The following is a 26,897-nucleotide window of genomic DNA, read 5'->3' on the forward strand; positions in this document are numbered from 1 at the left end:
AGTACGGCATGTGCTTCGCATGTACAGGGCTTTAGTTTATTCTCTATCGAAGTAATGATAAGATGTAGTCTGTCTTATGTTCCACAGCCTAATTCTGATTCTAGTATTATTTACAGAAATCAGCAGTCAACTGTGGTCCAGTTTCATAGCAAACACCAAACCCATCATGACACTAAAGGTGAGGGCCTTGGGCTCCACACAGAGATGCTGGCTGTTCAAGCTTTTCTGTCTATAAAACAAAAAGCTGTACACCAGGCCACTGTTACCCCATTTCTGTTTCCTGTGTCTTTTTGTAGCAGAGTGACACTGGGCATATGTGCACTCAAATAATTCTCAACTTTTGAGTTGTGGATCTCATTAAACATCTGGGGTTTTCCCCGGAAGCTGCCAGGGGTGTGGATAAAGCTACAAACCCTGTAAAGCATGTGGTCAGGTTGGACCAGCAGCATTTGGAAGCCCGGGAGCTCTGTGCGCTCGTAAGGCCCTCAAACCAACCGCCTCTAAGCCTTGGCAGTGGGGCCTAGGGGTGTGAGGCCTAGTGAGATGGTCCTGCTGACTGGCAAGCTCAGGCGCCGAAGAAGAATGCCAGGTTGGAGCCGGGCTCAGCACGGACGGCGCTGGGTGCGAGTCCCAGCTGCTAATCCTCAGCTGTGCCATGCTGGGGAAATCTGTGATCTATCTTCCCAAAGCTGCTGGCTGCCACTCTGAAATCTGGTAGCATTTACAGGCTCGTCCACAGAGGCCACTGTGCAGCAGCAGCAGATGACATGCATGAAATAATTGGTGTAAGCAGAAGTCCCAGGGCCCTGCACAGCCACACCGTGTATGTTGCTGTGAGGTGTTTGCCTAGACTCTACCAGTTGGACATTCGTAACCCAGGAACTGTGACATCTCAGCGCTCCAGTTTTAGATTTGCATTATAGTATAAGCCTTTCCTATTTCAGTGGTTATAGTTTTGGCCTCTGTGAGGTTTTTCAGGAAAAGGTAGCAAAGGGGGAGCCCAGGGAGGGAGTTCTCCAGCAGAGATTTCTTCCAAGGAATTGGAATTTACAGGTGGCATTTAAAAATTCCTTGCTAATGATTTCATCCATCTTTTTAAAGTTAACTGAAGAAGTTGCACTTTCTCATAAATAAATCTGTATCTACATATAGCTGGGATGCATCATTTCGTGTGTTGAGCAAGAACCTTGAGCCGTGGCAGGGTCTGTGTGGTAAAGGGAATGAGAAAGACAGATCAGTCAGGAAACTTGCCACGGCCAGGCCTGGGAACTTCAGACCCATAAATCATGATTAGGCCTTCCCTTGCCTGGACCAGGAACCTGAGACCTGCAGAGCTGCCTCCTTTGACTAATAGCCCTGGATGGCCTGACTTCTGCATAGACTCTGAAAAACTAAAGGTTTATCATATAATTCAGTTCTAACAAGGCCCCATCAGCTAGAAACTCAAGCCAGGGAGCGTTTTAAGTGTCTGCTCACAGTGGCTTGTTGAAAATGGTGTCTCTAGATGTTCCCCACCGTCTCTGCTCAGAGATGGGCAGGAGGACACTCCCTGTGCATTCTGCATCTGTTTCCTTGACCAGAGCCTCTGGCCACACCTCCCCACACGGCAAAATGGTTTTCCCACAACACCCATGCAAGCCCCATGCCAGCTGGGACCCTCAGCAATGTCTGCCCACTGCCCTTTCCTACCCACCCATCTCCTACTGCTCAGGAACTAGAGAGAGCAAAGTCCAAAATTCACCTCCTATTCAGACTCAAGTTTTCATAAAGAATTCCAGGGAAGTTTGCTACATAGTCACTGTTTTTAGAAATAAATATACATCGGATCTGGGAGTCTGGGAACACACATGGAGGAATATATATAGCAGCATTTATGATCTGTATAATATACTAAAGCACCCATCTGCGAGGCAGCTCTTCAGGTAAAGAATCTAGTTCAGCATGCCCAGGTTTGACCCTCGGGATCCATACGGTGGAAGGAGAAAATTGATCTCTGACCTCAAAGGGCATATTGATGGCATGCACATGTTGCGACAGAAACACACAATAAGCAAATAAATTAATAAAATAGAGTGAAAAGTAAGATGCCAATAAATATACTTATCCGCCATGACACATTACTAGTAGTTCTGATGGCAAGAGACGCTTATAGCATGACCCCCATTGCAGACTGTTTCCTCCTCAGTTCCTTCACCCCACCCCACACACAGGTGACAGCCTACCAGGTAGGGGGTTTCTTTGGGGTTTTGCTTGTGTTTGTTTGTTTGCCTGTTTGTTTTGTTGTTGGGAACATGTTTGGTTTGGTTTCCCAATGGGGAACTTCTGTTCAGAGTACAAGTCACTTGAGATAAATCTCTTAGCCACTGGAAGGAGTTCATGTTCTTGTTCTAAGGCTCTGTGGTTCGTAGATGGAGGGGACACTGTAGAAAAAGGTAAAGAAATTCTGGTCCATGCCTTCATCCCAGGGTGACTTTAAAGGACATTGTGATAAGCGACAGAGAAATATGCATGCTTACATGTGTGTACAGTATCCCGAGTAGTCACACACACAAATAGAAAGCACCTCTATGCTGTGGTTGCCAGGGATCAGGTAAAAGGGACTGAGTGGGTGAATTTGTACCTAGAGTTTCATTTTACAGGATAAGGAAGTTCTGGAGAAGGCTGCTGGAGAGGCCAGCTGCACAGTCAAGCCAATGCACTGAACGATGCTGGTGCAGACACTAAATGGCCAGCATGGTAACCTTCATAGTCTTTGCCCATTCATGTGAGTCAGGAGATACTGAAGAGGCCTTGCTTACGAACACCCACATGGGAGGGCAGAGCTGTGAGAACCAGGGACCCCAGATAGGGCGACACACAGAGAAGGTAAAGTCAGGACAGTGTAAAGCAAATGGTAGAGACGATCAGATACAAGCAGGAAGAGAGTGCACAGCAGTGCACAACGAGAAGAAAGCAATGCACTTGTTACCAGTAACAGCAAAAGGGATTAGTTTAAGATAAACCATAGGGCTGGCAAATTGGCTCCATTTGTGAAGGTGCTTATAGCTAGACCTGATGAGCCGAGTTCGGTTCTCAGGACCCACGTGAGTTACTGAGAGAACCAACTCTGACAAGCTGTGCTCTGGTCTCCACAATGTGCACCCCTCCCCCACACACTATTCCCAGTCTTCTAATAAATACATACATAAGTGGAATAAAAATCTAGAAAGTGGTAAACAGTTGTACGTTAAAGACACATGTTACAGTCACTGAACGGATGAGAAATGGTGACCAAAGGGGTAATAGAGAAAAACATTTAGTCCCATTTAAATAAAAAAAAATATGAAACCCAGAAACCCAACAGTACTTGAAAATGCATCTTAAGTGTTCTGGTATTAGATGTAAAAATAATTGGAATCTTGGGCATCTTACTATTGCTGAAGTTCTGTCTCAGTAAAACAAAACTGTAATAGTCACAAACTTTAAATGAACTGCTTGACAGGAGCAGTTGGCTAGACCCCAATTATCTGAATATGTCTGCACGATGCAGACAAGGGTCATATGTTGAAATGGTTGGCCCATGTACAAAGAAATAACACTTTGTAACTTAAAGATTATGTGTAGTTTAGATTGGTGTGTCCATAGGAGAGTTTATTGGGAGTACATCTGAGAATTGTGTGTTGTTTACATCATAACTTCTTTGTTTCTCAGCTAACACTACCCGGATATTCCAAGGGACCAGAATTGTGAAAACGGGAGTGGTAAGTGGAGAACGCTGGGTTATCTGTGCAGATGTTAATTTGGATGCAGTCAAAGCTCTGACCACAAGGTGTCAGCATAATGCTGTTGAACTGCCCACATACAGCCATTCGGAGACAAGCATGCCTTTAGCTGTGCCATGCAGCAATATTGGTGGCTTCTGATGTATCATTTTGTCAAAATAAAAATCTTTCAGATCTGTAATTATGTGGGGTCCCCGGAATCAAGTGATACAGGAGTTAATCCATTGAGAGGACTCCATTCACCTTATGGTACAATCCAGAGGTTATCACCCACAGCTACCAATGAAAGTTACCCGAGCTGAGGACAGTCCTAACCCGAGACTCACTGAGCACATCCCAGCTTTCAGACATGGGTCACTTGGTTTGCATCTTCAAAGATCTCAGAGTGAAGGCGAAGAAACTGAGGCCTAGTGAGCTAAAGAAAGTGAGGCAAAGAGTCATCTCAGACCCAGTTGAAGGGCTTTTCTGTGTTTGGTGCTCAACCTTACGTGAGAGTTGGTTGTCAGTAATTATAGCTGTTCTTAAACTACAAGGTTTTCCATGTGAAATGGGAGGAAGTTCCAAAATGTGGCTTGTTCTGATTATCATTTTATACGGGTTGAGTGGGGAGGTATAATTTAGGGTTCTCTACACCTGCTTGTAAGAGCTGAACATAAGCTATTATCGCAGGATGCTTCTGGGCTTGGGTAGAAGATAACTTTTGTGACTATGTCCCCGTTCAGCTAAGGAAAGGATGAGCTGAGATTTGCCCATATGCAGCCCTGCCTCTGAGGCTTCACAGTCATGCACTTTGAGCAAGCTTCCTATCCCCTCCATGCCTCCGTTTTCTTACCCATAGAATGGGTATCATGGCGAGCCCCAGCACAGAGGTGGTACTTCCTAGGTGGAACACCTGCTGTCGCCCTGAATGTTGCAGTCTGTGGAGGCAGAGATCGTACTGTGGAGAAATGCAGACACTCTGTGACTGGGCTGCATTCATCTAGAAGCTGCAGAGGCGGGGACTAAGTCTTAGATCCTGTGTCCAGAGTGTGGCTGCTGCGTCTGCCTCTGCCACTGCTGCCCTAGGCTGGCTTCCATGGACTCCCTTGGTGATAGTGGCGCTGACTCTGTCTGCTGGTTTTCCACATCTCAGTCACCAGCAGAACAGCACACATTGACAGGAAGCATCACCTCCCGCCTCCCCCTCCCCTTCCCTATGGTGGATTGACCTGGATATCTTATGACTTACTCATTGCTTGACTACTTGTAATGTTTCTGTTTCCCCATCTAGCCTAGCCCTGAGCCACATAAAAGAACATCTGAGTTTGATACACTAGTTAATGTCTTAATTCAAAGTAATTTTAAAGCCACCAAAGTAAGACTTGGTGACCCTGGACCAGCCATAGTCAACTTTCACACCAAAGCTTATGAAACCCCATAATATAGGAGACTAAAGTCTGGGTTTTTACAGAACAGGGCTTCAAGTTGATTCTTGGTTATTGATGTGATCTACATTTTTCTTCATCTTCCTTTTTCCACACCCTGGGTGGCCCTTTCAGCCGACAGCCTCTCCTGCCTCTTCAGCAGACATGGCCCCCATCAGCTCTGGCTCTTCTACTTGGACATCCTCCGGCATCCCCTTCTCGTTTGTCTCCATGGCAACTGGGATGGGTCCTTCCTCCAGTGGCAGCCAAGCTACAGTGGCCTCTGTGGTCACCAGCACACTGTTGGCAGGCCTGGGCTTCGGTGGTGGTGGCATCTCCTCCTTCCCCAGTACCGTGTGGCCCACACGCCTTCCCACTGCATCTGCAGCCAGCAAGCAGGCAGGGAGACCAGTCCTTGCCACCACCGAGGCCTTAGCTTCCCCTGGGCCAGATGGGGACTCGGCACCCACGAAGGACAGCGAGGGTGCAGAGGAGGGAGAGAAGGAGGAGAAGAGCGAGAGTGAGGATGGTGAGAGGGAGCATGAGGAGGAGGAGAAGGACTCTGAGAAGAAGGAGAAGAGCGAGGCTACTCACACGGCCGCAGAGAGCAACCGGACTGCACCGGCCCCCACCCCCTCTTCCCCCCACAGGACTGCAGAGGAGGGAGGACATCAGACTATACCTGGGCATGGGCAGGACCATTCTGCCCCTGCAACAGACCAACCGGGCCATGTTGACCCAGACTTGGATCCCCTTGTGGACACAGCCACCCAAGTGCCCCCAACAGCCACAGAGGAACATTATTCAGGGAGTGATCCCAGGAGGCCCGAAATGCCATCTAAAAAGCCTATGTCCCGAGGGGACCGATTTTCCGAGGATAGCAAATTCATCACTGTTAACCCAGGTAAGTGGGGTTGGTCCACATTTGAAGGTTTGGGATGCTGTGAACAACCTGACCTATTTCTAAAGGTTGACCTGAGGATGGGAGGAGTTCCTTGGGGTTTTCCGTGTCCTTGGTGTGTCTACGAATGCAACCACATGTTTCTGTGTCATCCTGATAAGATGCATTCTTTCACTGGAACATTCTTTTCCTGTCCTTCTGTCTTTGCTTGAGAAGAAGCCACGGCCTCAGACTGAGAAGAAAGTTTGCTCACTCTGATCTTATTCCTGGGGGGGATTGTTCCTGGGGGGAGGGGTGTCATAGCCAAAGAAAAGTACATTGCTTGCCTCAAAAACATGAAGTTTGAACCCTAAACCCATGGGTTTTTTGTTTGTTTAAAAGCAAAGCATAATTATATGCACCTGTAACCCCTGCACTAGTCTAGCAGATTCCTAGGACTCAGTGGCCTGATAACCTATTTTGTGAGTTCATGTTAGTGAAAAACCCTGTCTCAAAAAGCCAAGATGGACAGCTCTGAGGGGCAGCATCCAAAACTGTCCTCTGGGTTTCACATACATGTACACATGCTACAAAAACCTGAGTGCACACAGAATCACACATGCACACACACTCACATATACACATGCACTCAGGTGCACACATGCTCACACATTTGCTCTTATTCCTTAATCATTGATTACATACAATCCATCTATTTCTAGGTAGCCATTGTGTAATCTGCCAGGGGCGCTCCTTGCCTGCATCCTGAAGAGAGAGGATGACAGAAGGGTGGCTGGTGGCGGACACTGGCAGCACGTCAAGTACATTTCAAGGAGTTAGGTAGCAGGGACGTTGGGGAGCAGGCTGCTAAGATGTGTTGTTGTTGTTATTTTGCAAGCCAGGGAACTACCCAACTGAGATGTTTGATTATGAAAGAATAATAGAAGATATGGTCAGGATGTTGTGACTGACAGTTATGGGGAGGATGGAGACCCACCTTAATGGGAAACGTGACATGTCCAGTCTAGAAACTGCTGATCTCAGTAGTCCGTGATTGTAGCCCATCAGTAAGGGCATCTGTGACAAGCCATGGGTAACCACATCTGTACTGGGAGGCAGATGTGGCTAGAAGCTGGCTGTCTACATGAAATGTCTAGCTGGGGAAGCAGGCGTGGCTGGCTTGGCCTCTACTCCCTGTGATCCTCCAGTAGTTGACACCAGTACCAATGGTTGATGTTTGCCTCAGTCACATGCTGTGACCTTAATGAGCCACCCTGACACCCGCTCATGCTGGAGCTGTGGCTGAGGGGCTGAGGCTGTTGTGAGGGCTTTTCTTAATAAGAAACCCTCCCTGTTGCCAGACTGCAAGACATTTAGCAACAATGTTTTTTTCATTTAAGCTGTTGTGGAATTATGAGTGAAAAAAAAAAGGCAACTGGTAAATATTTATTTGCTTTTGCACTTGTAAACATTAAAATTCATCTAAAGCTGAGATCTCGTATGTTAAGATACAACTTAGAATACATTTTCATGTTTTGAATTACTTTCCCTTAATGCTGCTATGAACTAATTTTTTTTTTCTAGGAAGGGGTGTCCCATGGGTGTTGTTAAATGTGGGGCAGTTTGATAGAAAGGCAAGGAACCTTCTATGGATGAAGGGAATGTGGGGCCATGGATGATACTGTTCTTGTGTGAGTTGGGCATTCCCCGTGAGAAAATGCTGTGTAACCGCTGAATTTCTTGCACTTAAATATAATAGAGAAATAAGGAGTTCCCTGTCACTGTGTACCAGGCTCTAGACTAGGCATTAGGAAGAGACTGATGAAGGTTTAGGATATCCCAGCGAAAACTGCATGACCTTAAATAGCATTTGCAGAGAGACCAGTGTGGGGAGTTAGCCATCGCAAACCTATGGAGGAACATTCTAGGCTGCTGGAATGCAGGTGGAGAGATTCTAAACTAGGAATGAGTTTGGATGGGTTGAGCTCTCTGTGCAAGTGGACCACAGAGAGGAAGGAGCAGTAAGAAGGAGGGAGGTCAGACACTGGTAAAGCCAAGATAGTGACAGGAGCGTTAGCTGGTTGGTTTTAATTGAAATGGCAAACCACCAGCAAGAGAAATGACTTGTGCCATATCTTTTCTTGGGAACAGTTACCTGTATGCAGAGATGGGCGTGGCCTGTGGCTTGGGCCAGTGTGTTTCCTCTTTAAAACAAAGGGTAGGGTCAGACTGAATTCGGTCAGCCAGCTTCTGAGAAACGTTTCTTTTATCAAGTGTCTGCTGTGTGCTTGAATGTTCTTAGTTGAAGAGGTGGAAAGGCAGGCTTCCAAGATGGATCTTTGTAAGAGCAGACTGGGGATGGACCCCAGACTCAGGGAGAAGAGAGTATAGCATGGGATTCCTTAGTCCGTCTCTCTGGTCTGAATACACTTAAAGTTTGCACGGGTATCTACTCAACTCCGAAGCCCCCCCCCCAGCTCCCCACCCCACCCCATTCACTACACCCCCAAGCAAGTTTCTGCTTATCTGTAGAATACAGTTGTTAAGTGCTTCTCTATGGGGAAGAAAATCTGATAAAGCAGGTCTTCTTAGCAGCCGAGGAGGGAGTGTCTGCAGCCAAAAGCCTAGCAACAATGGGGGCTTTGTAATCTGAATGAACTTTATAGAACAGCTCCCAGGATCCAGAGTTAAAATGTCCTCGAGGGGTTTGATAATGTAGCTAGCCTGACAGAGTACTTGTTTTTTGTGCCAAAAGCCCTGGTTTCAAGCCTCAGCACGGCCTAAACCGTGCAGGCGTGGTGGCACAGACCCAGCTCTCAGAGAATGAGAGAAGATCAGAAGTTCAAGGCCAGCCTGGATACTTAAGCCCCACCCCCACCTCAGCCCCACCCCACCCCCACCTGGGAGTACTCTTGCCCTGTGATCTCTGAAGTCAGAGCAAAAAGGGCCACTTCTCCCTAAAGCCACAGAGATAGTTCTGATTTTTGCTGATTTGAATTTGAAAGTGGTCCTCCCTTATAAACTCAGTCACAAACCTTTGGAAGAGAGCAAACAGCATGCAGTTTTTACAGGCCTGTGGCTTTCATCCTCATAGCACTAGTATGTCAGTTGTGGGGTTGTGACTGTGCATTAAGCAGTTCTGTTTATAAGACAGGCAGTTGCTTGATTGGGTCCACAATATGTTCTTTTCCAGACTCTGATATAAAACGCAAACGTGTATATACCTGTTGTCTAATAAAGCATTCGGGAAGACCATACAGCCATAGGTGTGTAGTCCCAAGGCCTCATTCATCCCATCCATCCCTTTATGTCGTCCATCTGGCTCTTGCAGCTCGAACCTTGTTTTGTGTTAGCTGAAATAACCATCATTGTTAACGCTAGTGGTGATTGATCTCAGAGGCTTTGAGTATACATTGGTTTACTCCAGTTATATTTTCTTTCCACGAAGTAAAAAAGCAGTCAGTGAATCAACCCTCAGTGTCTTTGAAGAGCTGACAATGCCCAAAGTGAGGAAAGTATGTTATATCTCGGCCGGTATCCCCAAAAGGCTTACCTAGAAGCCTTCCATGATGGTGACGTACTTCCCTTGAGGACCCCTTTCGTGCTGTCTCAAACAGGCAGAGATCAGATGAGACATTTCAGTGAGAGGGAAAAGACCAGGAGATCAAGGATCAAGAGGGTCGCAGCAAACTCTAGGCTAATTTAAAGGTAGATGAGGAAGTTCCTGGGCCATGTGGGGGAATGGCACACGTGGGCAGAAACATTTCAGGGGCCATGTCAGTTGAAAGCTCATGACTGAGGGCAAAGTCTCCTTAGGTGAGAGAAATGTGGTTTTCAATTGATAGATTGTCTAGAACCACTTACTGTGTCTCCAGGTCTGTCCTGAGTTGGGTGCTGAAAGCCTGCGTCAGAGGTGGCAGATGGCACACCCCAAGACACATATCACCTGTGACCTGGTGGTATATGTCCGATGAGCTGCAATTGCAGAAGGGAACACGGGCAGTCTCCGAATTTCTGAATTTCTGCTCTGCTGCAAGCTGAGCCAGAATAGGGGACACCGAGACCTAGACACCCCGCTCCTTTGAAAAAGTGTCAAAAACTTCAAACTCTGAGGGACCCAAGTGTAAAAAGTTACTGTTTGAAATAACAACATTCTGAGTTCCCATTTGTACCTTGAATTGTCCCTGTACTGAGGCCACTTTCTGTGTCACTCTCCCTAAGGTATCCCCTTGAGGGCTTTGCTGCCACAGTTACCATCACGCTCATGAGGGAACCCTGGTTTAGGGGGTAAAGGAGCTTATTCAGGTCACAGCATGGTGGGGCCAGGCCCAAGGCAGGCTTTGTTAGTTGAGGTGCTCTGGGCCTCCTGAGTGTTCGGTACTAGTTCCCACAGTAAGCATCATGCAGTGACTGGAAATGACACAGGGCATCAGCATTGTCTTGTGCATTTTCAAAAGCTGACACTTTGCCATTTAGAGCAGAGCACCATTGGGTGTTCTGTCCCTCTGTGCAGGGCTGCGGAGCAGGCACTCATGAGGCCTTTTGGGAAAAGGCCAGGGATGCTGCCAGGGAAAATAGTATGTACACAGCTCCTCGGGGAGAGGTTATCTGGCCCTAAGTATCAACAATGTCCCTTAGCATCCAAAGGGATGCTTTTTTTTTTTTTTTTTTTTTGAAGGAAGATTCCTTGGGGAAAAGGGAGGAAAGTTGTTGATTTAAAAACAAAGCCAGTAAAATGTCTCAGCTACTAAAGGTACCTGCCATCAAGACTGACAACTAAAGTTCCATCCCCAGGACACATGAGGGAAGGAGCAAACCAACCTCTACAAGTTGTCCTCTGGCTTTCACACTTACAGATACAGTACACACACACATGAACACACACACACACACAAAACACAATAAATGTAATATTTTTAAAAATTAGTAGCAGAGTAAGTTCTTCAGAATAAAGAAGAAGTCAGGAGTAGAGGACTGAGCTCTGCAGAGGTTAGAATCAATATTGTGTTTTCCCTTAAAATACATGGCATGATACTTGTAGAGGTGCCACGAGTAATACTCACCCAACATGACATGGTCTGTTTCCTTCTGTAAGCTACATCCTGTGTACTTGTAGCTGAAGCAGTGTTCTGGCTGCCAAACATGATTTAGTTTCCTCTCAGAAAGTATTTGGCTCCTCAAAACTTTCTCCTCCCATACTATGTGTAATTTTTGAACTAGGAAAGTCTGTGTAGCTCTAAACCAAACCCTAAGAAGGAGGATGAGATGGGGTGCGGTGGCGTGGAGCAGAGTAGTTGATGCAAGGTTGTATGTGGCTTTTGTCTCCAACTAATTTCAGGACCACAGGGTGGGTCCTGCAGTCATTGGCGGCCATTCCAGTTGCCCCTACATCTTTGCTATTGTATAAATACCATGACTAAATTCTACACGAAAGCTCTTGTGTCCCTGGTAGCAATCTGGTGGGTTAGGACAGGCTCTATTAGGAGTCTTCGGACTGGATTGGGAATAACTAAACATCCCCAACATTCCAAGCTTCACCAGAGGTGACAGATCATCCCGTGATTGTCAAAATCTTGCAGAACAGGCATTTGTGGGGTTGGGAAATTTGCTAATGAGAACTTTAGGCATGGGTATAACTGAAGACAAATGGTACTCTAGTGTGGTTCACACATGTCAATTAGAACACAGAGCCAGGTCCTGGTGTGTGTGACTGTGTGTGTGTGTGTGTGTGTGTGTGTGTGTGTGTGACTAATCAACAACTCTTCATGTGAAAAACCAAACCCTACAAAGGAGGCTAGAATCAGGATAATGTGGGGGTGCTTGTTTAAAACAATTGGAAATAGAATAGCATAAGGTCTTAGCAATCCCACATCTGGGTGTGCGTTCTGAACAGTTCCCAGCAGCAGCTGGAGGAGGCATCTGTGTATGTTCTTAGCCACACTGTACACAGAGTAGCCAAGACATGGAAGCAATTGGAATGCTCCTCAGTGAATAAAAGAACAAAATCCAGCATTACTGAGGAGTTACTGAATATTGAGAAGGATCCCTGAAGGTGGTTCAGGGAAGGAGGAGGGGCAAACAGAAACCCTGTCCCCCACACACACACCCTGGATCAGCCTGGAGGACATTATGCTAAGTAAAATAAGCTAGTCACTGATACAAATCCTGTATGATTCCTCTGAAAAACCCTAGACCTGACAGTTCCTGTGTGGAACAGATCTGGGAGAGCTGATGACTTAGTAAATGCAGTCAAAGATCAAAATGCTAGGGAAATGGGCTTCCCACCAGGGTTAACACCCAACCCTACGTGTACACTTACTATATACTTCAAGATGCTTAAAATGGTAAATTTTATATTATGTGCTCTCTCTCTCTCTCTCTCTCTCTCTCTCTCTCTCTCTCTCTCTCTCTCTCACACACACACACACACACACACACACACAGAGGGGGTGGGGGGGGAAGAGCAGCAGTCTTTATTCACAGTGGGTGGTTTTTAATGAGGCATCACTCAGAACAATGTTAGTGAAGTCACTCTTGATGAGAACAGGCTATACGTTGGTGAGTGTGCAAACCCTTCTTCTGTGGCTCTCTTTGAGAAGGAAAGGGACCCTTTCTCCGTCCAGGTGGTGCTCTTGCGGCCAGTCTGGTCTCTGTCATGCCTGACCCACGGCTGGAGCTGAGCCCTTCCGTGAGGCAGGAAGCACTTCAGCTGGGTCCATCTGATGTCTCTCTGCCTGGAGCATTTATAGTACATTGTGCTAGTTTTTATTTGCTTCTACTGGGATGAGAGCCAAGCCAGTAAAAGGCAAACAGCATTAATTCAGTGATGACATATGCCACTGAAAACTGTTTTTCTTTTCTTTTTTTGAATTTTTTTTAAACAGAATGAAAGCACTGTACTCAGTTGCTGCTAGATGCTAAAATGAATACCGAGAGGAAAGGGAGGCGGCTACACGCTCCCTACCTCCCTTCTTCATAGCCGAGAGCCTGCTAGCCAGGTGCTTGGTTCCAATCGGAAGGAGGTTCTGAAGAAAGTACATACTGAGAGCCCAAGACCGTCCTCTGCATGAGGCGGGATTGGTGGCAGCAGCCACTGATGCCCTTGGTTAGAAGCAGTAGCTTTGTGAGCATCCAAGGTGGACACTCACAGGCTCTCAGGACAGCACACGCCTGCAGTCACATTACTAGGCTTCCTCTGGAGACTCCTCAAGGAGCTTTGAACAACGGGCCCCATGAGTTCATTTGCATCTGACTGGTGAATTAATTATACAGGCATAACTTAGCATCAGCTTACAGGGGTCATCTTTGTAATCCTCCTGTGCCCAGTAAAGGGGAATGTTATCACCCACTTTCCTTCTGTAGAGGCGGGGCTAGAGGGTAAGGCCTTGGGTCATTTACTTAAGCCACACACTAACCTGTCAGTTTGTAGCCAGGCCCACCTGAACTGAGATCAGGACCTTGCCGTCAGACCTACACTGCCTCAGAACTGAACCCTTTTTACAGGCGTCCCCAAGGCTGCTTTCTGCCAGAAGTTACCAGCACTCAATTCTTGTAAAAACAACATAAAAAGGATTTGGAATTTAGCAATTATATATATGTAGACCAGAAGGCTGGCCTCAAAAATCACACAGATCTATCTGCCTCTGCCTCTGCCTCCAAAATGCTGGGGTAGAAGGCGTGCACCATCATGTGGTTATGAGAATCTTGAAGAAATGTCACACTGTCTTGAAATCATGCTGCCCCAGAAAGTGAATCATCTCCTGTCTTTACTATGTTCAGCACCTACACTTTGTTGGTTACCTAGTTATCAGGTCAACACTGCCCATTATCATGGTCCTCATGTTCAAGTAATGCCTATTTTGAGAGAAAGAGATAACCACATGCTTTTATTCCAGGATGTTTTAATTATTCAATTTTTACTGTTATTAATATCTTATTCTAATGTATCAGTTAAACTCGATCATACATTTTATGTATAAGAAAACCACAGCATATATCGGCTTGTGCTGTCTGTACCCTCAGGCAGCCACGGGGGCCTGAGCATTTGTCTACAGATACGCTGTAGTTCTTAGCATCTCCCAGCTCACTCTTTATTGGGCCAAAGACTGAGTCAACAATGGGACAGCTGTTTTCCTAAAGTAGAAGAAATGGGGTGGGTCTCCCCCCCCCCCCCAAGGCCAGCTTTGAGGCTCCAGTATCTTACAGGCAGACTCATGGCAGGTAGGTAGGCAGAACCCTATACTCCTGCCATGTTTGTCTGAGATATTATACCCACCCACTCAGGCCTTAATGGGGGGGGCAAGAGGAGTCAGATTGAAAGCCACCCAGGCAGTGTTCCCATCCCCTTAGTGATGCTCTAGGCTGCTAGTGAAGAGACTAGTGATGGAGCCGATGTGGCGATGCTAGTTCAGATGGCAGGAGTGAGGGTGACAGGCACAACAGCTAATGGTAGCCAGGACAAGGAGCAGGCAACATTCTAAATGCCATGTAAGCATTTACTCCACCATGCACAGGGCAGCACTACTTCCTCCTTTTACAGAGGAAGAAACTGAGGCATAGATACAGTAACACTATTAAGTATTAATCGTATATCACTTACCCAGAGTTGCATACGGATGGAGGCCAGCCTTGCCTGAGGGAGCCTGTGGGGGATGCAGAAGACCTGTGCTGTGTGAGTGGATTGTGCTCTGCATTTGCCTGATGTGGGTACACCGCCAGCCATTCTACACACATCTTCTCAATGAGTGTCTCTGCGCTGGTCAAGGGTCTCTAGAGAAACAGAGCTGGCAACATGAATCTATATATAGTGTATAAAACTGGGATGCATTAGAGCGGCTTACAAGTTTACTGTCTGACTGGTCCAACAATGGCTGTCTTCTGATGGAAGTCCGTGATGTCTAGCTGGTCCTCAGCATACGCCAGGATCCCAGTAAAGTTGGCCTTGGGATAATGCCAGGGAGATGACGGGCTTGCCAGCATGAGTGAGGAGGGCAAAGAGGCTAAGAGCAAACCCTTCCTTCTTCTGTGTTCTTCATATAAGCTGTCACCAAAAGGCGTGGCCCAGATTTAAGGGGCAGCTTTCCACTTTAAAAGGTCCAGATTAAAGGTGGGTCTTCCCATTTGAAGTAATTTGAAAATCCTTTAAGGTGTACCCAGCCACTTGAATTTTAGTTAATCCAAGACCTGGTCAAGCTGACAGCAAAAAATAGCCACCACAGCCACCAATATTCCTTTGTGGCAGGTACTCTATCCTGATTTCTGGGCGAAGTCAGTCCAGGTACAAACAGTCTTCGGTTACTGATTAAAGACTGCATACCAGGTGTCAGAGCCAAGATTTGACTTTGTGATCTTAACCCTGCTTCACCCTCCAGAGGTAGCAAAGACAGAGCTGAGACATGGCCAATTCAGCAGGCTGGCTGGGCACTCTTCCTGTTCTCTCTGAGCAGAGACCTGTGGGTCAGGAGAGTAACACTGCAGGATTTTTAACAGGAAATGAGACCACTTCCAGGTATCCAATACCAAAGACAAGATAGTTCTGTGAGGTTGTCAATGGGGCTGTCTTTCATCCCGTTTGGATGTCTGGTAGCACCCCTGTCTTAGCCTTCAGAGAAAGACTGCTGTGGGCCACAAACGGGCCACAATTGAAATCATACACTGTCCGGATGCAGATGGCTGTGGACTGAGGTCTGCTGTACGGTGCTGCCTTTGTCATAGTGCCATACAGCACCACAGTAACTCATCCAGCTCCACCAGCGTCAGCTATGAGTTTATAGCCTTCTCTACTCAGACATGGAGGAGTCTTTGCATCACCATTCTGTTTGGTCCATGGCTTATGTGAAGATTGGATACAGACCTTGGTCATCTTGTGAAGGAAGAGGAAGGGCCAGACAGACACCCCAGCATAGATACACACTCAACTTCAGGGACAGTTAGTGTGTCACTCACCCTCACAACCACAGGGCTACTCCAGTGGCCATCCTAAAGCCAAGAAAACTCCGCAGTAGATGACAGCAATACCAGAAACTGTTTAGAACTAATTGGGACCAGAGGTAAGAATTGTATGGGAGAACAAAAAAGATACTAGGCATCCCCTAGAACCTTAGGGCATCTCAGGGTAAAAACAAAGTTAATTGGTCTTGTGGCTTCTGCTGTCAACCCTCCTGACACTTCTCCCATTAGCAGGACCTCCAGGTCTTTGAGATGTCCCCATCAGCAGCCAGGTAATTGCCTGGCTGAACTGACCCCTGCTGGAGCCCTGAAAAATTATTTCCTTTGCAACTCTGGTTCCTCTGCGTGCTTGCCACTGCTTTGCCATTAGGAGAGCGTGTGGAGGAGAGAATGAGTGTGTGAAGTGTGTCTACCTCCACTTCAAATCCTACAGTCGCTCGCACCATTGGGGACTAAAATGCGTGCCCCCATTCAGCCTGCAAGGCCCTATTGATCTGATTTCTAGTTTTCTATCCTGATCCTCCCTCACAGGATAATGCTTTCACAATCCCTCTGTCCAGAACACACCTGTAATGGGATCCAATGCCCTCTTCCGGTTCTGAACACACTTCACGCTTCAGACCCTGCCCCAGACTTTCCTTCCTTGGGTTAGTGTTAGAACTGGCCTTGGGTATTTCCCCAGCCCGAGCTCCTGCACACATTAGTTACACTGAGATTAGTTTTCCTAAGGTCTGCCTCTCCTCCTCCCAATTTACCATCTAGACAAAGGATGCCTCCAGAGGAAGAGTAGCAGCCCTAACCATTCCCAGGCACCTGTCCCATATTCTAGAGAGACTGTCCTGCTAGTGCATCTGAAGACCTCTGAAGGTATTAGATGCTGGAGGGAAGATCTGCTGGGGTGGGAAGTATTAGGTGACCGGGAGAACTTCACCAGTTAGCAGATTTCTACACTGAACCTTAGGCTGCTATTTAGAGGCAGGAATATGCTATGGCGGGGGTGGGAGGCTGATTCCCTGTCCTTAGTCATCCGGGCTTTTGAAAAGATTGAGGGAAGTGATGGGTGGATCCTTGTGGAGATCTGTTGACAAGTGTTCCTGGGCAGAGCCCACAGTGGTCATACTAAGGTGCTGCTATATGAGCTCACTGTAGCTGTCTTCAGATCTACCTGAAAAGGGCATCAGGACCTGGAAAGAAGTCAGTGCTCTCAACCACTGAGCCATCTTTCCAGCCTGCTAGTGTCTGTTTTTATGAGCTTCTAGATATTTCCATCATTCTAATGTCTGCCCCAGGCCTACTCTAGCCAAGGGTGGATGACCAGTCATAGCTATATCTGTTGGCAAGAGGTGGTTTCCAGAAGAGTGTGCCAGCCACTTAGACAAAGTGATGAGCGAGAAGCAAGCAACACCTGAGATCACCGTAATTCCAGCCCATTTGTCCTGGTTCCTTCATCTACGAAAGTAGATGTGCCTCCAAGACGGCTCCAAGAGAACATCCTTGGAGTCGAACTGAAGTCTGTCTTCCCCAGAGCTCTCCTTAGAAATGTCTTGACTCTGACAGGCAGATCTAGCCTGCTGTCCACCAGAGAGCGCCACCTGCACAAGAGCAGTGCTTGAGGTTGGACAGCCATTTGCCCCTCTTGTCCTTGGTGCAGAATGAGTACAGCCCAGCTCTCCGTGGAGTGGAGCTCAGCACCGTGCGTTGGCTCCAGGGCCGGCTCACATCTGTCCACTAACTGGGATGTTTGTCTTGTAGCTGAGAAGAACACCTCTGGAATGATAAGCCGCCCCTCCCCCGGGAGGATGGAGTGGATCATCCCCCTGATTGTGGTCTCGGCCTTGACCTTCGTGTGCCTCGTCCTGCTGATTGCTGTACTAGTGTACTGGAGGTGAGTACGCAGGGCGGGTGGCCAGGGACGGATCACGGGGAGTTGGATGCATGGCCTCTGTGCTCAGAACACAGTGTGCAGTCCCTTACCTGTGTCTCACACCTGGAGACGTTTTTATCTTGGGATGGTGACACAGGTTAGACCTGCCTCTGGGGGTCCCAGTTGGATTCAGATCCCTTTTCTGTTTTGAATTTTCGCCATCCAAACCCACAAAAGGCCCCTGGCAAGTTTCCCAGCACCTCCAGCCTCTGTGAGACCATGCCCTCAGTATCCATGTAGTACATTAAGGAGCCTTTATCTTTAAGATGATTTCATAGCTTTCTTCCTGGAAGTCAAATTGGGTGATCACAAAACAGTTACTGGGGCTGGAGAGGTGGCTCAGTGGTTAAGAGCACTGACTGTTCTTCCAGAGGTCCTGAGTTCAAATCCCAGCAACTACATGAGTCAAGCTAAGCCAGATATGGGCCAGGCTGCCACCCGCACTCAAGCATCGTTATCTACCAAGATGTAGCTCTGTGCTCCTGAGTTTCTGTTAACTTGATAAAGGTATAGTCCTGGGAAGAAGGAGCCTCAGCTGAGGACTGCATATGCTCGGGGGCTTCTGATACAGGCGGGCCCTGCCCTCTGTAGGCAGGTGGACTTGGGTTGTGTGAGAGCAGTAGCTGAGAAAATCAGGGGAGTCAGACAGGAAGCAGCACTCCCTTCTGGTTCCCACCTTTGCCTGTCTTATTTAGTGCCTGCCCGATTTCCCTCAGTGACGGCCTGCAATAGGGGTATATAAACCAAGTAAACCCTCCCCCCACCCACCCACCCCCAAGTCGCTCTCAGCCAAGGTCACAGAAAACAAACTAGGACAGCCAGTGTAATGGTTACCTTCGATTGTCAGCTGGAGCCAAATGTAGAGAGGGAAAAGAGGAGGCTGGCAAAGTGCCAGAATTCCTTTTCACTGCTGATCTGTGGAGGTGACATCGCTTCATGTCCTGACCACCACATCTTCTACCCTGAAGGACAACACTCAACAGCTGTGAGCCTCAGCAACCCTTCCTCCCTCGGGCTGCAACTGGCCATGTCCTCATCTTCTTCCCAGCAGTTCTGTTAGGGCTGAGCCGAGCATCTGTGGAGACAAGTAAAGTAGCTGTGAGAACGTAGAGGCTCCATCTCACGGCCCTGTGCTTCCGTGGAGGCAGGCAAGAAAGCACTGTCTAATGCATATCCCTAAGAGAGCTCATGGACGAAAGGAGAAAAGTACATCTGGTCACGCTGGGGCCTGGGGGTGAGCCTTCTGAGTGTTCAGAGTGGCTAAAAATGGACCCCGTCCTAGCCTAGGCAAATGCCCTTCTAGTATATAGGAGGCAGGATGTGGACAGCAACGAAGACAGGAGCATGCCTGGAATGTTCAGAAACACCCAGGAAGTGAGTATGATCAGAGTACTCGAGGGAGTTAGGCCACGGCATGAGGGATCAGGTCCTTGACAGCCTTTGGACATTTTTGGTTCTGGTTTTTTTGAGGCAGGGTTTATCTGTGTAGCTCTGGTTGTCCAGAAACTCATTCTGTAGACCAGGCTGGCCTCAAACTTTGAAATCTGCCTCCCTAGTGCTGGGATTAAAAGTGTGCACCACCACCAGCTTGTCTTTGACACTGATGTAAATGGGGGTCTAACTTTAGAAGATAAGGGGACAGACCAAGCAGGAGCAGAGATGAGAGGAAGAACATTCAGAGGCAGAGAATGCTGTGTCTACTCTGAGGAAGCTTTGCTGTGAGTGCTGAGTATTCATTACCACAGGTGGACTTCGAGGGAAGGCTCAGCAGAAAACATTTACTGATTAGCAGTGTACTACCAGGTTTGTTCTCAACTGAGTAGGACAGTATACTGTGGTCATCTCAGGCTCCCCCAAGTATGTGACAATAACTAACTCCCCACATGAGAACACAGCACAGTGGTTCTCAGCCTTCCTAATGCTGTGACCCTTTAACACAGTTCCTCATGTAATAACATCAAATTATCTGCCTTGCTACTTCATAACTGTAATTTTGCTACTATTATTAGCTGTAATGTAAAGCTCTGACATGCAGGATATCTGATATGCAGCCCCTGTAAAAGGGTTCTTCAACCCCCCTAAGAGGTAGAGATTCACAGATTGAGACCTGCTAGTGTTTCCATAGCTGCTGCTCTGCTGACCGCGGCTTTGAATTCTGCCATTAAGAAGCATCTGAGCCGGGTGGTGGTGTACACCTTTAATCCTTGCACTTGGGAGGCAGAGGCAGGCGGACCTCTGAGTTCACTGACAGCCAGGGCTACACATGCAATAGGGGTAGACATGGCTTGTCCAGCAAGTTCACAGTAGCCTACATAGGGCTACATAGAAAAGAATTGGGGGAGGACGGTGGTAAACTTGTATCAAGCAGTTCTGAATAAAACAAACAAAACAAAAAACCAACCAGACTATACCCCTGTATCGTCTCAAAGATCATGAAGGGTAAGAAAGGGAACAGTGGTCCTTTGCACTTGGATTCAGTAGGAACTGGGTATACAAGACGGATGGCTCTGAACCCCCTATGGTTTAGGCACTTTCCCTTAAGTCAGAAATGACAATATTTCTGGAAAACTCCATTAGTCCAAATGGAAAATATATTAGTGGTCATGCCAGAAAAATGTTATTTTCCCTCTAAAGCTTAGTACCCAGAGTGTTAGACTTCATCCTGTAAAGTCTTCAGTTGAGCTTTTTAACCAGGCATTTAATGGCACACACACACACACACACACACACACACACACACACACACACAGAAAGTCTGTAAAACAGCAGAAAAAATAAAACTGAGTTCATGTTAAGATGGGTATGCTGGCAAAACATTAGACCAGCCTAGAGGGGAAAAGGCCTTTTTTTTTCTGTCCAACATTTTCCCTGTGATTAACATGAAAGAAGGCATGGAAGACATACACAGAGAACTGGCAAGTGTGGTGGGGACATACGACCCCATGGTTGTGAGGCATCTGCCTTCCCGGCACAGAGGCAGTGGGTGGCTGACAGAAGCAGTGTAGGCTCATGCAAACCTTGGGGATCATGTCCGAAGGCCACAAGCTGGGCACCCACGGTGCCAGTCCAAGATGGCAGCTGTCTTCTGCAGGCAGCGTTGCAGAATCTGCGCATGCTCACCCGGACCTGGCGGCGCTGCCATGGAATCATTCATGAAGAGGTGGAAAAATCAAATCCAGGGTCTCTGAAGTCTCTCCCTTCCTGTCTCCTGCCTGAGCTCATGTTCAACAGGTCCACTGCCAGTGCCAGGCACTGTTCCAAACACTCGGGTGGCACCATCTACGTGGTCGCTACTTTGCTTTCTTTGGCCTGACATTTGTTCAGTTGCTGCTATGAGCCAGGCAAAATGCAGTGTTCTCAGAGCACATTTGTGGAACTTTGAACGTTCCAGGGTATCAGGTATGGCTGGTCCCGGACGATAGAACAAAGGCATACGAACATGGCTGACATGGTTTGTTCTTCCTGGGAGCCCGCTGGCCTGTGTTAGATGTACATCACTCCATTCTAGCAGGAAGGGACCTTGTCATCGATTAACTCCAGTGAGGACCCCAAATGGTGATCCTCACATATGACTTTGGTCATCTGTCTAATCCAGAGTTTGTGGCTGGAAGGATGGAATATACCCATCATGCCTGGGTTTCACTCTGGAGCCCAAACTTTGCCTTGCCACTATTATCCTCAAAAACATGAACCGAAAGCTGGAAGTGATAGTTTCTGAGGAGACTCTCCAGACTCAAAAGGGCAGCTAGTTTAGAAGATTTGGCTAAGTATTCTCTTATTTATGCAATTATGAAGCCGTTTCTGTCTTTGCATGGGCATGGTCTTGTATACCACTTCCTGCTGTTTATATTGTCCCATGTGGTGCGCTTGATGATTCAGACACAGGGTTATTAAAGAATTAGGTGAGCAATATAACAGGGTATAAAGAATGTTTAAAGAAGGATAAGGGCATATTGGGCTTCAACCCAACCTGGAAGGGAAGAACCCCCTGGGATACTGATAACTGAACATCTAGAATTCAAGAGAGGAAGCTGGAGAGGAACTAGTGCGGGGGGGGGGGTCAGCAAGCAGACAGACTGACTCAGTGTCAAGGGACTGTAGGACAGCAGAGGACCTGGAGATACTGGATGCCATCACCTCAATAGTAACCAAAAAGCACGGAGGGTGGAGGTGCATGAGTCAACACCTAAGAGATGTTGTAGTGTGTAGTGGTGACACAGGAACACTGGTCAGAGCCTCCGTCAGACTTACAGCCCCATGCAGAGTGCTTATACGTTTTTAACAAAGGTTGTTGCCATTACCAGAGAATGAAATTGGTTCTGGGGAGGTGAAAAAGAAGTGTGTGTGTGTGTGTGTGTGTGTGTGTGTGTGTGTGTGTGTGTGTGTGTGTGTGGTATAGATACAGATACAGTGTGTCAGTATAGTGTGTCAGTGGTATAAAAGCTGTGTTGGGTTTAGAAATTAGCTCTGGTCAATAACAGGAGCTGGGGACCTACTGGGGAGGGACCAGTTAAGAAGTAGTTCCTTAGGTGAAGAGTCATCTCCAGCCTCAGTCTCTTTACCTATAAACTAGTTAGGAAACATGGTCTCAGTGCACATGGGCAGGCTATATAGGCTGTGAGAAGCGTCTGCCCTGTGTAACAGATGGGGACTAAGTACACATGTGCCACAGTGTTATACCAGATCTGACTGCAAGGAAAAATAGAAATGGAATTCTGGGCCCTCGCATACCTGAAATGTTTGTAAGTGAGATGATGAAATCTACAGATAAAAATAAATACCTTTAAAATGTAGTCACATTGTGTACAAAATTTCCAGCAGTCTTACCATGGCATAAGATAGTATTTGGAAAAAAAAAGTTAGGAATCTCCTTCTAGAGTTTATTCTTTGGAATGATCTCATTATGCACAGTAGCCTAGGAATAGCTCAGTCATCAATTTAGAGCTAAGTATAGTATAAATGTAGGTTAACCAACTGAGCAGAACTACTGTGAGCCAAAAACAAAAGGGTGACTATAAAGTTAATAAAATCAATTCGGGTGATGTTCCTAATGGGCCTGAAGGTGATTCCAGAGGAGGGTTTCCCTGTGTGGGAGCCGGTTAAAAACCCTACACCCACGTCCCCAACAAAAAGGCATTGCTGCCTGGGAGCCACCTCATCTCAGGCACTGGCTGGACTCGGTAAGCCTTATTAGTAGATGTAGCAGACTCATGGTCTAACAACAGAGGCAACTAGACTTAGCCTCTGCAAATACAAGGTGAGGTAGAGGAGCATACCTGATTTATGGAGTACCTCCACATGTGTCCTTGAATATCTAGGTTCATTGACGTCATCATATCAGCATATGTGTCTAAAAAGGGACAACTTTGTTCCTTCAGATTTGCTCAAGCAAAAATAGGTGAGCGCAGACTTCAGAGATCCAAGAGATCTGGGAGAGTTGGCGGGGGCTCCTGAGTAAAAGCAGGTGGCAGTCTAGGTCTGCAGAGGAAAAAGTACCTTGTAATGCTTTGAGTTGAGGTGTTGCAGACAGGATGCAGATTATTCACTGGCAAACCCCCAATCCATAACGGCACAGGAAGAACAGTGAGGACCAACAGATGTCCAGTTAAAGTGCTCCGGGCAGAGGACAGGGTGATAGGGCAGGTCACAGAAAGGAAGTCACCCAATGAATGCTTACTGCCTTCAACTAATGCCACCCAGCTGTGTGCATGATTAATATTACAAGTTTTGCACACTGTTTCAGTGACTCAGGGCTATTTCAAATGAGTCAGAACAACTGGGGGTGGGGGGAATCAGAGCTCTTGAAGATGCTGGAAAAAAGAGTGTGCCATTTTGGACTTACTACTCTAGATGGTAGAAGCAGAGTTCGAATCACTGCTGGGACGCTCTCTGTAAGAGCCGTGGATCCGTGGACGCTCTCTGCAAGAGCGGTGGATTCGTGGACGCTCTGTAAGAGCAGTGGATCCGTGGACGCTCTCTGCAAGAGCGGTGGATCTGTGGACACTCTGTAAGAGCAGTGGATCCGTGGACGCTCTCTGTAAGAGCCGTGGATCCGTGGACGCTCTCTGCAAGAGCGGTGGATTCGTGGACGCTCTGTAAGAGCAGTGGATCCGTGGACGCTCTCTGCAAGAGTGGTGGATCCGTGGACGCTCTCTGCAAGAGCGGTGGATCTGTGGACACTCTGTAAGAGCAGTGGATCCGTGGACGCTCTCTGTAAGAGCCATGGATCCGTGGACGCTCTCTGCAAGAGCAGTGGATCCGTGGACGCTCTCTGCAAGAGCCGTGGATCCTTGCTTTCCCATAGCCAGCTGCTTTCATAGCATCAGTGCCCAGAAAAATGTGAAACAGCCCAGTTGCTGCCATGCCAAAGACGGGCATTTTTGGATAATACCTTTTCGACTTACATAATTTGAGATGGATGCTAGGAGAGGTGCCAGATGTACCTGCCACTTGTTGAGCATCTGGGCACAGGTAAGCTACCTTGAGGCAGGCATCAGTGTACACCTAGAATTGTGTTTATTATTGTGAAGGCAGATTTTGTTTATGAGGGATTTTGTGTCCCTTAACCCCTTGATAGCCCAGATTTTTTTTTAATCGACAAAATTGTCTCACCATCTCAGACATGTGCCAGCCCAGGTCATAGTACAGATAGATCTTTAGGGAGTGGATTTGATTTGATCAGTAGCATTGATTTGAACCCAGCTGACTTGACTACATAGCCCACCATTATATGTACTTGGGTCGGGGGTACATGAATGCAGAGGAGGACACTGTATGTCCTGTTTTTCCTTTTGAGACATGGTCTCACCCTGAGCCTAAAGCTAGGCAAGCTGGCCCCCAGAACCCTATCTCCATTTTCACTAGCTCTGCTAGTACAGTCTAGAGCTGAGGATATGGCTTTAGGCTGGTGCTGGGCTAAGAACAAGTGTTCTTGCCCACTGATTTATCTATCCACTCCCAGGCCACTGCCATGGCCCACCATCTATTACGTTGTGTTGTCCCAGATGAGAAATAACATGCAGGGTGGGAACAGTAATCCATTCCTGTGTAGTCTGCTTTGCAGGTCAGAGACTCGCCGAAGGCAAAGAAACCATTTGGTTACTGTTGTGTGATGCTTTCACAGTAATGACCACCTAACCTGGAGATCCAGATAAGAAACAACCTGGGCTCTGAATTTGCCAGTTATGCGAGCAAAAATGTTGAGAAATAATTATGTTTTCAGGTGTTCTTGGAACGGAATGATGATGAACATATTCAGCTACCTTGTTATCAGTCTGAGAATTTGATGTTGAATAATATCACCAACTTTGCCTTAGTTCCAGCTGATTAGTGTTAATGTCTTCCTGGACATATTCTAGCTTGGGAAGGGATTTCAAAGACATACAAGACAGCCTTACTTCTTAGATAGGCCTGAGATAACTTCATGGGTTCTGGACCATAGGACAGTAAGCTTTGTAGGTAGAAACTGTAGCTTCTGACCCTAGGTTTACTAAAGTTTGGGATTGCTCTAATCTGGTAATTCATGTCCCTCTTGATCATAATGTCCAAGCCAGTTTGTAAACTTTGTAGCAAATCAGCTCACATCAGTGAGTCCCATGTGCAGGTGGGAACAGGTCTCTCTTTCACTGAGTTCCATCTTTAGACCTTGCTGTGTGTTGCTCTCTGCTCGTTAAGAATGCTATCATCAGCATTCAGGAGGCAACAGCAGGGGGATCTCTGGAAGTTCAAGATCAGTCTAGTCTACAGAGCAAACTCCAGGACAGCCAGGGCTACACAGAGAAACTCTCTCTTGAAAAACAAAAGCAAACACATGCTGTTCATCACAAATACACGTGAGCTTGGTTGACACTGCTTTTTTTTTCTTCCTGGGATGTTGAGTGGGAGACAGAGTGGTGACCATGAAAGCAAAGAAGTACATTTGTGTGGGGACTTTTAGACAAAAACACACGGACATGGAGTGTGGGCATGTGACAACATGCCACGTGTACTCAGCGTGACTGACTGCATGTGCATCTCTGGGACGTGGGCTCTTCCTCTAGTTGCACAGTAGTGACAATGACAGTCAGTGGCTGTGAGCAGGCACTCAAGAGGAGGCACTTGGCACAGGCAACTGCTCTGTCAGCCAGCACTGGCTTCACATTAACCTGCCTTCTACCCTGACAGAGCCATAGAGGAGAGTGTCCTAGGAACTTGCTTTTTCCTAAGTACTAGTGGAAGGGATACTAATTATGAAACAGTTAGTAGAAGCCACCAGTAATTGTTGAAGGAACGAAAGCACATGTTACATTGTTTCCCCTGTGAGGCACTAAGGATTGAAGCCTGGGCCGTGTACATACTCCTTAAGTATGCTTACCACTGAGCCACAACACTTTTTAAAAGATTTTTCAATAGGCGTGTAATACATAGCCCAGCTTAGCCTCAGGTGAGCAGCTCTCTAAGAGCCTGGGGCAGCAAGTGTGTTTTACCATTCTCTGCGTGCATATGCTTCTGATTCTAGAGAAGCCCCACCCGGCAGTGAGGGCACCCTGGAGGGAGCAGCCTTGCTCCAAGAGAGGAAACAGTTTCCAGAAAGGAAAACTGACCAGGATCACATACCTTATAGTGTTAGTTTATCCTATCTAGGATTCTGCACTGCTGCACGAAGCCTGTGTGGCTGGCCCAGTGATTTCTTCCATTGTCCATCCATTCACCACATCTACAGGGCCCTGGAGTAGGAGACAGAATTCTTGATTTGCAGACTCATGACTTAGGAGAGATGAGCAAATAAATAAAGGTTATCTCAAGCCAGTGATCTCTATGAAGTAGTACACTCTTTTCTATATTCCATACCATTTGAAAATAATGTCTATCATCATCCTCAGTTGGCTGTCTTACTTGCATTGTGAACTGGAAACTCAGCTATACTGTTCTTCCTTCCCCAGTGGGGACACTGAGCAGGACAGAACCACTCCTATGGCTCCTTTATGATGGTTACAGATGTC

At 47.2% G+C, this 26,897-nt stretch overlaps 1 protein-coding gene across 3 annotated transcripts in view; it reads left to right on the plus strand.

Moving 5' to 3' along the window:
• Positions 1-26,897, plus strand: part of PTPRG (protein tyrosine phosphatase receptor type G) — a 659,839-nt gene that overhangs the window by 574,803 nt on the left and 58,139 nt on the right. For all 3 annotated transcript variants that reach the window (XM_080926850.1, XM_080926851.1, XM_080926852.1), the window contains 3 exons: positions 3,691-3,740; positions 5,300-6,068; positions 17,745-17,877. In XM_080926850.1, coding sequence (XP_080782976.1) covers positions 3,691-3,740; positions 5,300-6,068; positions 17,745-17,877 — 952 coding nt within the window. The remainder of the gene's footprint in view (positions 1-3,690; positions 3,741-5,299; positions 6,069-17,744; positions 17,878-26,897) is intronic.

This window comes from Micromys minutus (assembly GCF_963924665.1).
Source record: "Micromys minutus genome assembly, chromosome: 12".
Lineage (NCBI taxonomy): Eukaryota > Metazoa > Chordata > Mammalia > Rodentia > Muridae > Micromys > Micromys minutus.